This window comes from Alexandromys fortis, unplaced genomic scaffold, assembly GCF_014885135.2.
Source record: "Alexandromys fortis isolate MF-2015 unplaced genomic scaffold, M_Fortis_MF-2015_v1.1 scaffold_14, whole genome shotgun sequence".
In the NCBI taxonomy this organism is placed as follows: Eukaryota; Metazoa; Chordata; class Mammalia; order Rodentia; family Cricetidae; genus Alexandromys; species Alexandromys fortis.
In genome coordinates, this window is record NW_026067910.1 from 17,445,136 (window position 1) to 17,459,907 (window position 14,772).

The window sequence follows — 14,772 nt, forward strand, 5'->3', positions numbered from 1 at the left end:
TTTTTTTTTTTTTTGTGACGATGAATCATCAATGTGTCAATCTTGTTCATTATGCACTGGGTGGGTTAGGTGTAGCAAAGACTGGCTCATGTACCCTTGCTAAAAAAAAAAAAAAAAAAAAGAAAAAAACTAAGACCACAGTGTTGAGGAAGCAAGAAGGAACCCTTCCTATAGAAATCTGCTCTGAGGAGCGCAGCTGATGACTTCTGAATGGAGGTTAACCGGCAGTCTAGCTCTCCACGAGGTGACGCACTGTTGTTACCTGTCCGTGAGGAAGACAATATTAAGGAACTAGAGCGCTCTGACATCAAAGCGTCACAAACACTAGGGAGACTTTGTGTCCATCCTGCTGTCTGTGAGCTCAGGATGGCTCCCCAGACATAGATCAAGTGACTACCTAGAAAAATATCATTCATCACAACAGCTTAAAATAAAATGTCTCCCATCTTACGTAAATTTCCTCAGAGATAGAAATCTTTCTACAAAGAAGAAGTAGGGGTTTTAGAGCTAAATTCTACTTGACATTTGAGGCTGAGTTCTCTGAAGTTAGGCAAAGTTTGCCAGAGAATTAAGAAGAAAAGAGAATGCCTCCAGCTATTCTACGATGCCTCTCTGACGTGCCCCTCAAAGATGATAGAACAGTGTAAGAAAGGGGAATTCAGATCACATTCAAGAAAGAGGTTTAAATACCAGGGACCAGAAAACTAAAGGGCTTATCACTGAAATGCAGGGTTCACGTGACGTCGCGAAGGAACTATGGATCTAAAGATAAATGTGATTGATTTCTCCTAACATTTCACAAGTGATCACACTGAAATCCCAGTTTGGGAGCCACCATTATGGAGAGGTTTTAGACATAAAAAAGAAATGCTGTGTATTAAAAGCCCCATCATTTATTTGGCCAGTAGAAATGTACATAAACATTATATAGGGCATGAGCCGGATCGAAATAAAGACAATGATCATTTCAAATAATGTTGAAAAGCTTCTCAGATAGTTCCACATCTATTTATGATTTAAGATAAAACATTAATCAGAGTAAAATAACAAACTTAAAAGACTATAGTTATTGAACAACAACAAAAATAACATCATTTTGAGTGGTGAAATTTTCAAAAGAATTATCTTCAAAATTAGAGAAATGTCAAATATGCTGTATTATCTTATGCAGCTGCCTGCTGAGACAAGGAAAGAGAAACAGGTACCAGTGAGATGATTCGGTGGGTTAAGGCACCTGCCAGTAAGTTTAACAATCTGAGTTTAATTCTGGGATTGAACTCATAGAGTAGAAGGGAAAAAAACAAGTCTACAAACACACACACACACACACACACACACGTGCATACAAATGTCATAAAATTTACTTAAAAGAAAGAAAAAAATCTGTTCTAAAACCTAGCACTAGAAAGGAATTTGCATTATTCCTAAATTATGAGATTGTTTAAGGAAAACACCAGAGCATACACACTATGGCTGAGGGGAGATTTTCTGAACTGCTGGAAACATCAATACACATGTACTAACAAACAAAAGCTATATTATCTTTAGAGAAAGTTTTACCATGTAGCCCAGGCTGGCCTCCAGTTCTTCAATTCTTCTACTTCAGTCTTTTTAAGTGTTGAGACTACAGGCATGTGTCATTCCTCCCAGCTATAAAATATTTTCACTATTTCAAAAATTAATACTAAAGTACTTTTAATGTAATCAGGAATAAATCTAAGAAATGACACACAAGGTATGCTTGAAGAAAATTTCAGTAATAAATAAATGTGTGGAGTGACCATTTATAGTTAAAAAGATTCAGCTTGTAAGAAGTCATCTTTTTTTCCAAAAAGAATTATAGGTTCAACAACATTTGTATTAATATATAATTAATACCCGGAACTGGAGAAATGACTCAGCAGTTAAAAGAACTTACCATTCTTTCTGAGGACCAGAGTTTGGTTCCCAGAATTCATGTCAGGAGGCACACAACTGCCTGTAAACCCAGCTCCAGGGCATCTTTTGCCCCCTTTTGTCTTCTATGGGTACTTACATGCAAGTACATATACGTGCACACAGACACAGATACACATACATATAAATAAAGAGCAAAACAAATCTTTTTACCTTTAAAAAAGAATATTATCAAAAGTAAAAACAACTAGTAACTTCATCAAATTCTAAAACTCATGAAAGAAATATGTAAAGCCTAAGAGTGGGCCCATGAGATGTTTAGTTGACAGAGGAACTGGTTCACAGACCTGCTGATCTCACTCTACTCCTTGGATTCGACAAGGTGTCAGAAAGAGTCAATTCCTGAGACTTGTCTTCTGGCATTCATGCTTGTCCCCCCCCTAACACACACACACATGCACTCACACAACACATGTGCACACTGCACACTCACACACATGTACATACACACATATGCACACCCTCCACACAGACAATACTACACATACTTGTGCATGCACACACAACACATACATATGCACACACAATGCACTCATACCACACAACACATGTCTATCTCTCATATACACATACACACACACACCATACACATGCACAAACACAAGTACACACACATACATACCACAATACATAGGCATGCACATGTGCACACACCAACCACATGTGCACACATCACACACGCATGAACACATACCACTCACACATATATGTACTCGAAACAATTTAAAATTCAAGTATAAGGCTCTTCTGAAAAAGAATAAGGGAGTGATAGAAAGGTATCCAGATGTTTCACAGCTGTGTAATCAAGAAATGCTGCTGTTGTTGCAGAGGTAGATGGCTAGAGTAGTGTGGTACAAAATACTTTCAGACACAAAACCAGAGAAGCAGCAAAGATGGACCACAGACCCCTGGGGAAAAGAAGGTCTGTTTTATAAAGGTATACAGCATTAATTTGCCCAAAAATGAAAAAGAATCCTTCATGGTTTAAGGACTCTAATGTTAAAGGCAAAACTCTTCTTTTTTTTAAAAAAAAAAAAAGGAAATAGAAGAATATTTTTATCACTTCAAGGTGGCAAAAGATTTCCCAAAGGTGTTAAATCAAAATAGAAATGTCTGATAACAATAATTGCATTAAAATGACAACTTTGCTTGTTAAAACATACCAGAAAAAAATTTAAAAGGAAAGACACATACTGAATAAAGATACTTATAGTGGATATAATTGATAAAGCAATGAAATACAAATTATATATATATATATGATTCCTAAAAATAAGTAAAAACTTCACAGTAAAAAACATGACCAGGAATTTTATGGAGAAGTAAATGTGAACCATTTACAAATATATGAAGATATGATCAATCCATAATTATAATAAAAATCAGTACCAATAAAACGCCAATTTATTTGCAGTAGTTTTGAGTGTGAAAAAGATCCAATAATAAATGTTGCTAAGCCGGGCGATGGTGGCACACGCCTTTAATCCCAGCACTCTGGAGGCAGAGGTAGTCGGATCTCTGTGAGTTCGAGACCAGCCTGCTCTACAGAGCTAGTTCCAGGACAGGCTCCAAAGCCACAGAGAAACCCTGTCTTGAAAAACTAAACTAAAATAAAATAAAATAAAATAAAAATAAAAACACTTTTAATTACAAAAAAAATAAATAAATGTTGCTAAGGGACTCACATTCTACAGACACAGAAATGATTTCACTCTGTTTTACAAAGCTGCATATTTGCATGATCTCTTAGCCAGCAGTTCCTCACCAAGCAAAAGTCTTTGGCAAAAGCTCCTGCACAGGAACCAAGGCAGCATGTCCTAACAGCCAAAACCAGACATAAGTCAGACGGTGGTGGACAGGCGAGCAGCCAGATACAGCAGGGTTCCCTGTCACATTAGATTACCTAGCCCTGGAAAAATAAATAAATGGCCCATTGAACTCAACACCCTGATTGGATCCCAAAGACATTACAGCAAGCGGAAAACAGGAGGCGATCCAAAGTCAATCATATCCACAACTCCACATCTCAGAAATTAGCCAGATGGAACAAGAGACTCGTTGGGAACTTATGTATCGATGACAAAACAAAGTTATTGTCTTAAAAAGTCGTGATTGATGACATTGGATTCCAAGGCACAGTTACTTCCGCAAGCCATGGTGTTGGCCAGGTGAGCACTGAGGGAGGGAAGGGGAACTCAGACCCATACACTGAAACTGGCAGTGATCCAGTTGTAAGCTAAATTTTACCCCTGGTGTCATTTTGTCTCATAAATCATATATACGCCATACACCACACATTGTTTTGTAGTATCTCAAATGCATAGACAGTATCTTTTAACAAATAATGTCACATTTGCTTAAAAAAAAGGGGAATCTAAATTTGAGTTACAGGAACAGTTTACCACCATTGAAATATAATGGCATTTTGTTGCTGAAATAGACTTTATAAGCTACTATATGCATAAGGTACTTATCCACTGTGCCATCCCTTATCTGTTATGACACCGAAATATCTAGGCAGCTCCTATGTGATCTACTCACAGGACTAGCAACGTTTAGGGTTTGTATCCTGGATTGAGTATATTTACTTATTAGAAGAGGGCATCAGAACTTTAGCTTCTCAATACTCTTGCCCTTTGAATGACCTATCTGTAGGTGTGTTATCAATGGACTTTATATTGTTGGAGCTCGAAGAAATTTAGAAACTGGTTGGTCCAGGTCTCCTTAGGAATGAGCACACTGAGATCCTCAAAGTCAAACAGAGAAGGCCAGAGGAAAGAGGATGTTTTTGTTCACTTCCCTTGTTCCCAAGGTCCATTCCCTAGCAGTGAACACTGGGTAGAGGGGGATCAGCACATCTGACTCTTGCAGAACTGCCATTGAGATGTCTTTCATAAAGAAAACGCGAGATGTGCTCTCATAAGAATCGAGGCAAAGGGAAGAGGAAGGAAAGTCGAAGGCCACAGACACCACTCCTGTCCGGGGGAAACAGAAAAGAACATACAGGACAGTGGCCTCAAGGGAAATCATCATCAATTAATCAGGAAATGAACCCCAGTTGGATTCAGATGCATAGATCTTCCTTTACCATGTTGATAGTTGTGGAGTGGTCTCTACAAGACCGAGAGGTTCAGCTGGAACGTTGGAGTCTCAGTATATGGCTGGGACAGAAATGGGAGGATAAATATGTCCAAATTAGATGTCAACAGATGATTGAGCCTGCTTTGGAGAAAGGGAGATAAAGAATAGTTAAAATGCTACTAAACCTTTTCTTCCTCCCAGAGGTAAAGAAACTCAAGTTGCATTTTACTACACAAACTTTTGCTTTGGACTCTGCGGTCTGAATGATTCTGTAAAAAAAAAAAAAAAAGTATCTTGTTATGAGCCCAGTGTGAAGGTACAAATCCATCATCCCAACATGTGGATCCCAGGAGGATGGAGTTTAAGGTCATCTTTGTCCACATAGTGAGTTTAAGGCTAACCTGGGCTACCTGTGAGCTAGCATCAAAAGCAAAAATGGGGCTGGAGAGATGGCTCAGCAGCTAAGAGCTCTGGCTGGTCTTTCAGAGGACCTGTGTTGGATTCCTAGCACCCACACAGTGGCTCATAGCCCTGAGCGACTTCAATGCCAGTTTATCCAATGCCGTCTTCTAGCCTCCAGGGACAGCTGGCATGCATGGGGTACACGCATGGAGAATCAGGCAAAACATTTCCACACATGCAATCTTTAAAGACTTTAAGCATGTTATTTAAAAATTTTCTGTCTCCTTTAGTATACATACTATCAAAAAAATCTACTTTAATGGCACTGTGGGAAACAAAGTCTGCTACTATGGTGTTCGCTATTAAGTGTCGCTATTAAGTTCTCCATTTTTTCAAAGGTTAAATGAGCTTGAGAGACCAGATGTGGTAGGCACTTGTGGCTACCGATCAGTTTAAATCTGGCTAGTTCATTTGCGGGGCATGCTGGTAATATTAGCTTTCAAAGAATTCATAGCCAAGGACAGAATACAGACTATATCATTGATTTTTATAATAATTACACATTGAAATGAAGAGACGGCGACCAGAGTTGGTTCAGTAAAAGATACTATTAGCACCAATTCCATCTGCTTCTTTTTCCCTTACATAATGTGGTTCCTAGAAAGCTAAAAATTACCTCTGTGGTTCATATTATGTTTCTGTTGAAGAGGGAGGGCCATGTTGGAAGCGGGGGGTTTGTTCATACCAAATTCCAATTGTGCCTGTTTTTAATTTTATTGTCATTAAGTAGAATTTGAAAATGATGTTTTCCCTGTGGATTCTGATCAGCCTCTGGGCTAGCATGCAGGCCTGCCTCTGAGGCGATCAGCAAGCGGTTTGCTCCCTAAGTCTCGCCCAGTGCTCTCAAGTTTTCAGCTGACTCGTGAAACTTCCCAGCATTAGTAGATTAGCTGCCCGCTGATGGCAATAATTGCATTCTTTCCGGAATACAGCTAACTGGCAACATTTTTCTTCATTTTCTGCGGTCTAGTTTGGTTTTGGACCGAGAGAGAAACATCTGTGGAAACGGATATAAAAATAATGAGTATTTATGCAATTAATCAACGTGTGTCAGCTGCGGTATGAAAGAAATAGCAATGCCCTGAGGAACAGCCAAGGGGGGCTCTGTAAGGATTCCTGGGCAGGCTTTGGCACAACTTGCAACCCATTTTATTTCTGGGCCAAACGAAGTGACAGAAAACACCGCTTCACAACTTTAAGCAAAGGAGGTGCATACAAACTGAATAAAGAGGAAAACGCTTTAAGGAGTGAGCTGAATGGTAAATACGGTGTAGGTAACTTAACAAGCGGTGATTAGTTAGTGTTTCTCACGTATTTAGCAAATACTCAGAAAGCTTTGGGATACAAGGGCACCATTAAAAACATCTGTCAGATTCCTATGTCACTAGCCTACATATGTAGGTTAAAAAAAAAAAAGGAGGTCCAAATTTCCAAGTTTCACATCCCAGTGGGATAAATATTCATTTTCTTTCCATGTTTCAGGTTTTGAAAAGTGTCCTTAAAATTAAGGTCGCATTGGAAACAATCTGTCCCTAGACTGAAGGCTGAAAAGGATTTCCAAATGTCTTAGGAAGGGAAATGAGAAGTGGATGTGTTTATATAAAGTGAAATCATTTTCCCACTTTTTAAGCCGACTACAACACGTGGCAGTGCTTCTCACAGATCTATCTCCTTTGCCGGCTACAGAACAAAGACGTGGGGAGGAGGCAGGCAGGGCCAGGCAGATCCTCAGGAACGCATTTCCAGGAGGCTGACAGAAGGACAGAAAAGCCACAGAGAAGCAAAGCTGAAGCCTGGAGTTCCCAGTGTTGCTCAGGCTAGGCAAGCATATTGGCATCCCCGAAAAAGAACTAAGAATTTAGATCTTTCAAAGGATGTGTTTAGAGGGCTGGACAGATGACTCAAACGTTAAGATGGGCCACTCTTACCGAAGACCCAACTTGGGTTGCCAGCACACGTGGCAGTTCACTCACAACCGCTTGGAACTCAAGCTCCAGGAGACCAGATACTTCTGGCCTCTGTGGTCACCTTCACACATAGGTTCATACCCCCCCCACACATATACAATAATAAAGCTGTACATGATGGTGCACACCTTTAATCCCAGGACTTAAGTGGCAAAGCCAGGCAGATCTCTATGAATTTAAGGTCATCTTAGTTTAAACAGCAAGTTCTAGGCCAACCAAGGCTACCTAGTAAGGTCTTATATCAATAAAACAAGCAAATATTTTCTTTAAAAGTTTGTTTATAACCCAGTGGTTTGTTGGGCGTGTTTAGAAGAGACCCAGAGGGTCTTTAAGGGATCCTTTGGATAAAGAGACATGGGGAAAAGAGTAAACATCAGCCTGTGGTGTTGTGTGGGGCTCCAGGGTCCAGTGTCTCTGTGTACACCAGCTACCCTCCTTCCCCTTGCTGGATGAGAGCAAACAGGGCTCTTCCTGCAGCCCTTTCCACACTGTCATGGTAGCCTCCAAAGGAGCAAGACAGTGTTGATCATGGTGTCCCTCGGGCTGGCCAGTATTGAGAAGCATTTCCTGGCTCAAGGATCCTACTTTAATGCAGCAGCCCTCTCCTAGTCCACGGTTCTTTGTAGCATGAGAAAACTAATCCTACAAAGTAGGCCTGGGTCCAATAGGAGATCAGCCATCCTTCCCCTTATTCTGAAGTAACTCACTCACTGGTAATAAAAAACAAATGCCTTTACACTAAGCATGGGTGACAAACACTCAGTAAGGAACAGTAAGAAGCAAATGCAGTGAGGGGGTGGCATTGACTCCAAGAGAACAGCGGAACAGAAGAGGGAACAGCAGCTCACACGATGACCGAAGTTAGATGATCTGCTTTGAGAACCTATAGCGTTTTTATTAATTAGCTGTCCTAGTTAGGGTTTCTATTGCTGCAATAAAACATCATGAGCAAAAGCAAGTTGGGGAGGAAAGGGTTTATTTGGCTTGCACTTTCACAGAACTGTTTATCACGGAAGGAAATAAGGATAGGATCTCAAGCAGGACAGAAACCAGGGGCCATGGCAGAGGCCATGGAAGAAGAATGCTGTGTATTGGCTTACTCTCCTTGCTTGCTCAGTCTGCTTTCTTATAGAACACAGGACCACCAACCCAGAGATGGAACCACCCACAATGGTATGAGCCCTCATCAACCACTAATTAAGAAAATGCCTTATAGCTGGGTCCTTTGGAAGCATTTTCTTAACTGAGATTCCCTCCTTTCAGATAACTCTAGTTTGTGTGTCTAGTTGACATAAGACTGGCCAGCATATTCAGCAGTAATTATACAGTAAAGTAGAATTAAGTGGAAACTAAACAGAATTTTACGAAAGTGAGTCAGCAAGAGGGTGACACGGGTCACTGGGCCAAAGGACATACTGCATAATGCTGGTGGCCTGAGTCCAATCCCATAACCCACATGAAGACGGAAGGAGGTCAAAGCTGTCCTCTAACCTCCACACATGCACCGTAGAGTGCACACGAGCACATACATCATACGTGCACACCGATAATTAATTAATTAAAAAAACAAAAAGAAACATAGTGTTCAGTACATGGAACTATAAATCATTTGGTTCTGGGTTATCTGGACATATTCGCTGACTCACAGCAGGCTACCAGTACCCTGCTCTCAGCCTTTCTCCTGTCTTATTCCTTTTGACACTGAAAGGCAATGCCTAGGAAGTGACGGGGCAGCCACTGCACTGACTGCAAGGCCAGTCTAGCGGCACCACGAGGATCGGAGATCGGAAGAGAAGGCTTTTTTTTTTTTTTTTTTTTTAAATGGAAAAATACCCAGCTTCTTGAGAGATTGGTCTAGAGATGTAGCTCAGAATCTTGGCAAGGCAAGCCAACCTTAAAATACGGTGCAAGTGTTGGTGGAACAGCCAGAGGCACTCTGGCACACACGCACAGGTAGGGCATTGGCATTGCTCCTGCTTTGGGTCCTGTAGCCAAAAAGTACAGTTTGTGCAGAGCAAACCCAAGAGACTGTAGAAGTGAGGATTCCGAACAAAAGATCTGTGGCCCCTGTCAGAGCCACACAAGTTTCTTTGTTACCGATGAAAGCCATGTGCTAGGACTAAGAAACCTGTCTTTGTTCCTTGAAATATTTCCCATTCTTGGGTCCTATCACCAAAGGGGAAAAAATCAGAGCGAAAAACAAAGCCAATCAAATCCATCCCTTCTCCCATATCCCTTCCTCTAAGGGGCCCAAACCCTCTTTCCCACCTTAGAATGCATGGGCAGCCTTGCCATTCTTGCCTGCATTAACATTTTGCATCTCTATAGCATATGAAATAGATTTATTTATTTCTATAGTGTGTAAATATTGTACCAGTCAAGGAACTTTTTAAATATGAAAATTCCCCAGTGATATCTAACTCTAAACATCTTTGATGTTCAAACCTTAAGAGAGCTATCAGAAGGTCAAAATGGATATTGAAAGTAATTCAAGCAATCAGCGTGAGGTACTAAATGCCATGACCCAAATCCAGTGCATTGAGAATCTGCCAACCTCCACACTCACATTCATATATTTTTATCACCATAGGAGCTAAAATAAAATACATAGAAATATGTGGATTCTGTGCTGCATCCTTTAAAAGCTATGACTTTATAGAACACAAAACCATAAACAGAGAAGCTATAGACGTTTAGGAAACAGTGATTTACAGCTCCATTTGAGAAGGGAAGAGAAGAAATAATTCCAATGGTATTCCTTTCCAGAAAAAAAAAATGTTGTATCCTCAGATATAAACAATACTACCTACTGAGCTTAGATGACAGGAAGGTAAAATCTGTTTAATTACAAAATAAAGACTAGCCCTGAAAAATTCAATGCCCTGTTCCTTTTTAAACAATGCCCCTGTGTCGTAGGCCTTAGAGGGGTCCATCCCATGATGTGGGCACCACTGAGGGTCTAAAAGGCCCACACAGACTGTAGCTCTGAACAATTCTAAGGTGCTTTGACAAAAGACTCACAATCAGTGACTAAATTAATGTTATTACAACTTTCAAGCTGGGCAGTGCTGGCTCACACCTTTAATCCCAGCACTTGGGAGGCAGAAAGAAACAAATCTCTGCAAGTTCAAAGTCAGCCTGGTCTACAAAACTAGTCCCAGGACAGCCAGGGCTACACAAAGAAACCCTGTCTCAAACAACATCAACACAAAAGAATCCTACTTGATTTAGTAATTTGAACATCACAATATGAGCCACAAAATGGGCGAGAAACACAGGCCTATAATCCCATCATTTGGAAGGTGAAGGCAGGAGGGTCAGTCATCCAAGGTCATCTTTGGCTACATAAGGAATTTGAAACAAGTTTGAGTTCCATGAGACATTCCCCAAACTAAGAGGAAAAAAGAATATGTAAAGCATTATAGCAAGAAGAGAAAGAATTCAGGAAACCAAAGCTTAAGGATTTTTCCAGTTTCTTCAAAGTCTGTGAAGAAAACTGGTCATGAGATGTTTAGTAACATCATGGTGTCCAAATGTTTACTGACACCCATTTTAGGAAACATTAGGTCAGCCATACAAACCATCCCTTTTATTGGTAGCTTTTAGAAGGTGTCTCATTTGTTTTAATGCTACAAATTATTGTCACAGATGATCAATCAGCCATAACTGTCACAGTGTTTAGGATTCGGGCTTACTTTTATCTGTACAACTTTAAGTTCGTCAGATCTTGTGTCAGTGAGAGACTTCCTTCTCTGGCCTCTTCGGTGTCCAAATTTGCACTTGTTTCTCATGACTTGCTCATCGTCTTCGATGGGTCTTCGAACATATTTAAAGCGATCTTTGAGGGCTCGTTTCCATAAAAACTGTGTAAAATAGCAAAGCAGGCCAATCACTCATTAAAGATTGCCTAATCTTTATAGAATGACATAATTTTTGTATGCCACCCATAGGGTTGAAATTATTTTTATTTTATTATGATAGAAGCCGTGAATCTATCCTTAGATTTATCCTGACAACACTTTTGTGATGTTACTGTTCAAATTATAATCCCCAAGTTACAGCTAAGGAAACAACACAAACAAACAAACCAAAAAATCCAAACAAACAAATGTACTTTATTTTCTTGTGAGCAATGGAACAACTGAGAAAACCTTAGTCAATGATCTGGCATTTAGTTATTGCCATTCCTGGTTTCAAGGCTCAAGATCCAGCATTCCTGGATCCTCAGCAAGCTTTACAGCATAGGTCGGGAAAAGTCAGATTTCAGCACTAAACTGACCAAGTAATTTTCAATAAGTGACCTTTTTAGTCTAGGTTCTTCAGCTACCAAATGGAACAGCATGGTATTTCCTACCCAATGCACTGAGCGTGTATGCAGGTGCACAAGCGGGGTACTTCACATGTGTGCACAGGCATACGGAAACCAGAGGTGAACGTTGGGTGCCATTTTTCAGGAGTCTCCACTTTCCCAGCACAGGGATCATAATCATACATGCATCACCACGCTTTTGGTGTGAGTGCTGGCTATCAACCTTGAGTATCACGCTTATGTGGTTAGCACTTTATTGACTGAGCTAAATGAGAGAGAGAGAGAGAGAGAGAGAGAGAGAGAGAGAGAGAGAGAGAAACTCTCCTAAACCATGTTTTTAAAGACAATTTTGGTGATGCTGGGTGGTGGTGGCACACATCTTTGAGCCCAGTGCTCAGGAAATAGAGACAAGCAGATGGCTGAGTTTGAGGCCAGCCTGGTCTATAGAGCGAATTCTAAGACAACCAGGGATGCACAAAGAAATCCTTTCTCTAAGAGAGAGAGAGAGAGAGAGAGAGAGAGAGAGAGAGAGAGAGAGAGAGAGAGAGAGAGAATTTTGTCAATAGTTACTTGTGGAAGATACCTAGAAAGTACTGTTCATGAAGCCCCTTGACAGTTCCAAAGTCCTAGTGAGCCATTCCGGGGCTGGTTTGTGCTTTGATTAAGCCCCTGGGCATGTGCAAGTCAGCAATGCGCCATCACTTCCCACAGGCTTATCTTTTCTGTCATTGCTGTTTTACAACAACAAGAACTAATAGATGGCTTGTGTTTTTTTTTTCCTCAGTCCTGAAATATGAACTAGTTCAAATAAATTTGTTTCTGTGCTTCCTACAGCTCGGAAAGGACCCTAGCTGTGCTGAAGCTATTACAGCCATCAATTGCTAAGGTATTCACACATCCCTCAGTCTGAAAAAGACCAGTTAAATATGATCATCCACTTGAGTGTTCACTCTATGAGTATTTAGTGAGCAACTGCTAGATGTCCGTATTGTGCGTTATTCACTTAGCAGTGTGAGGTAAGTAGACTCAGAGGAAGCTGTTTGTGCTGTAGAAAAATTCCTCCCCTCCCCCATAGTCTCCAGCTGAAGAAGATGTGAAAAGTCCTACACAGACACAACCTTCCTAATCATTCTGAAACTGCATGCTTCTTGTGACACGTGCGGCAATCTGTAGCACGGGGCAGGTGCGTGGCCCAGGTTGCAAACCCGAATATAAGCAGTAAGAAACATGCAGATAACTGTAGCACATATGTCATCTGACATGACGTCTAGGGTGAAAAACAACAGCTTGACGAGAAAGGCAACATTAGGAAAAACAAAAGAGGACAAAGAAACTGAATTAGAGCCGGGCAGTGGTGGCGCACACATTTAATCCCAGCACTCGGGAGGCAGAGGCAGGCGGATCTCTGGGAGTTCGAGGCCAGCCTGGTCTACAAGAGCTAGTTCCGGGACAGGCACCAAAGCTACAGAGAAACCCTGTCTCGAAAAACAAAAAACAAAAAACAAAAAAAAGAAACTGAATTAGAAAAGAAAGAAAAGAAACCAGAAACAGAAGAATCAGAAGTAATCTTTAATACAGATTATATGGGACATTATGTAACTATTATTAATTTTCATAGGCACAAAAATAATATTTGTTGTGACAGAGGAAATTGTCGTTATCCTTTTAAGACCTATGCTGAAAGGACCGTGGCTATGGTTCTGTGATAGAACATTTGCCTAAAATGTGAGAAACCGCCGGGCGGCGGCGGCGCACGCCTTTAATACCAGCACTCGGGAGGCAGAGGCAGGTGGATCTCTGTGAGTTCGAGGCCAGCCTGGTCTACAAAGGGAGTTCCAGGACAGGCTCCAAAGTTACAGGGAAACCCTGTCTTGAAAATAAAATAAAATAAAATAAAATGTGAGAAACCCCAAGTTCAATCCTCAGTATGGCAAAAACAGCAATAACAGCAAAAAGATGCTTAGAGATGTCATCAGTAACTTGTTTCTAAACAATCATGTAGCCCAAACAACATGCAGAAAGAAGGAAAACGCGACAATAGCTGATGAGCCTGGAATAGCAGCGTCGCAGCCTTCCACCTGCCTGCTGGCGCCGCCCCCTTCTCTTCCCCAGAAGCCATCTCATGATGCTTGAGGACATGTGCTAGGATTGGAGTGGAGAGGGAGCTATGCACACCTAGTGGGTGTCAAGAGTCCTGTTCACTGTCCCAGGATGAGCCCCACTACAGAGAACTCATAATTATCCAGCACCAAGTGCAATCATATGAAGAGAAATCTTGTTCTCGAAAGGCCTGTGGCAAACCACTGTGTAGATCCGAAAATTTATGAGACAGGCAGTTAAAATAAAAATCATCCCTAAAAGTGATCAAATATTCTCTCCCCTCTTTTTCTTCCTCCATTTCTTTATGTGTGTGCGTGTGTGTGTGCGCGCGCGCACACACACACACACACACACACACAATCTCTCAATATTCTTAGACATTTTCTATATCATACAATTTAGCATGAGGACCACAACCTCATATACAGAGGTGATGAGAGTTTGCGCAAATACCTATCCATGCACCAGCCCCTGCTTACACTCTTTAATTGTCCAAACGAGGCCACAACATGCTAAGTAATTTTCTATGTCTCTCTACTATCTTTACATAATATCTGGGAACACATAGATCAAATGCCCACAGGAGCCCAGTAGACATTATTCATTACTTTGTAGGAATCTCATGTCATAACCATAAAGTGAAGGTCAAAATGTAACTGGTAGGGTAGGAGAGAAGATTTAGTGAGTAAAGGTGTTAGTTGCCAAGCCTGATGACCTAAATTTGATTACTGGGACCTACACAATGGAAAGAGAGAACCGATCCCCGCAAATTAAATTGTCCTCTGCGTCCATCTATATGTCACACACACACACACACACACACACAGAGAGAGAGAGAGAGAGAGAGAGAGAGAGAGAGAGAGAGAGAGAGAGAATTGAATTGAATTTCAGGTTTCT

The 14,772-nt window shown here is 40.9% G+C and overlaps 1 protein-coding gene across 1 annotated transcript in view; it reads right to left on the reverse strand.

The window, feature by feature from the left end:
* Window positions 1–14,772, reverse strand: part of Samd3 (sterile alpha motif domain containing 3) — a 62,675-nt gene that overhangs the window by 29,758 nt on the left and 18,145 nt on the right. Inside the window, exon 7 of the mRNA XM_050138073.1 lies at window positions 11,162–11,329. Within this exon, the coding sequence (XP_049994030.1) occupies window positions 11,162–11,329 (168 nt within the window). The remainder of the gene's footprint in view (window positions 1–11,161; window positions 11,330–14,772) is intronic.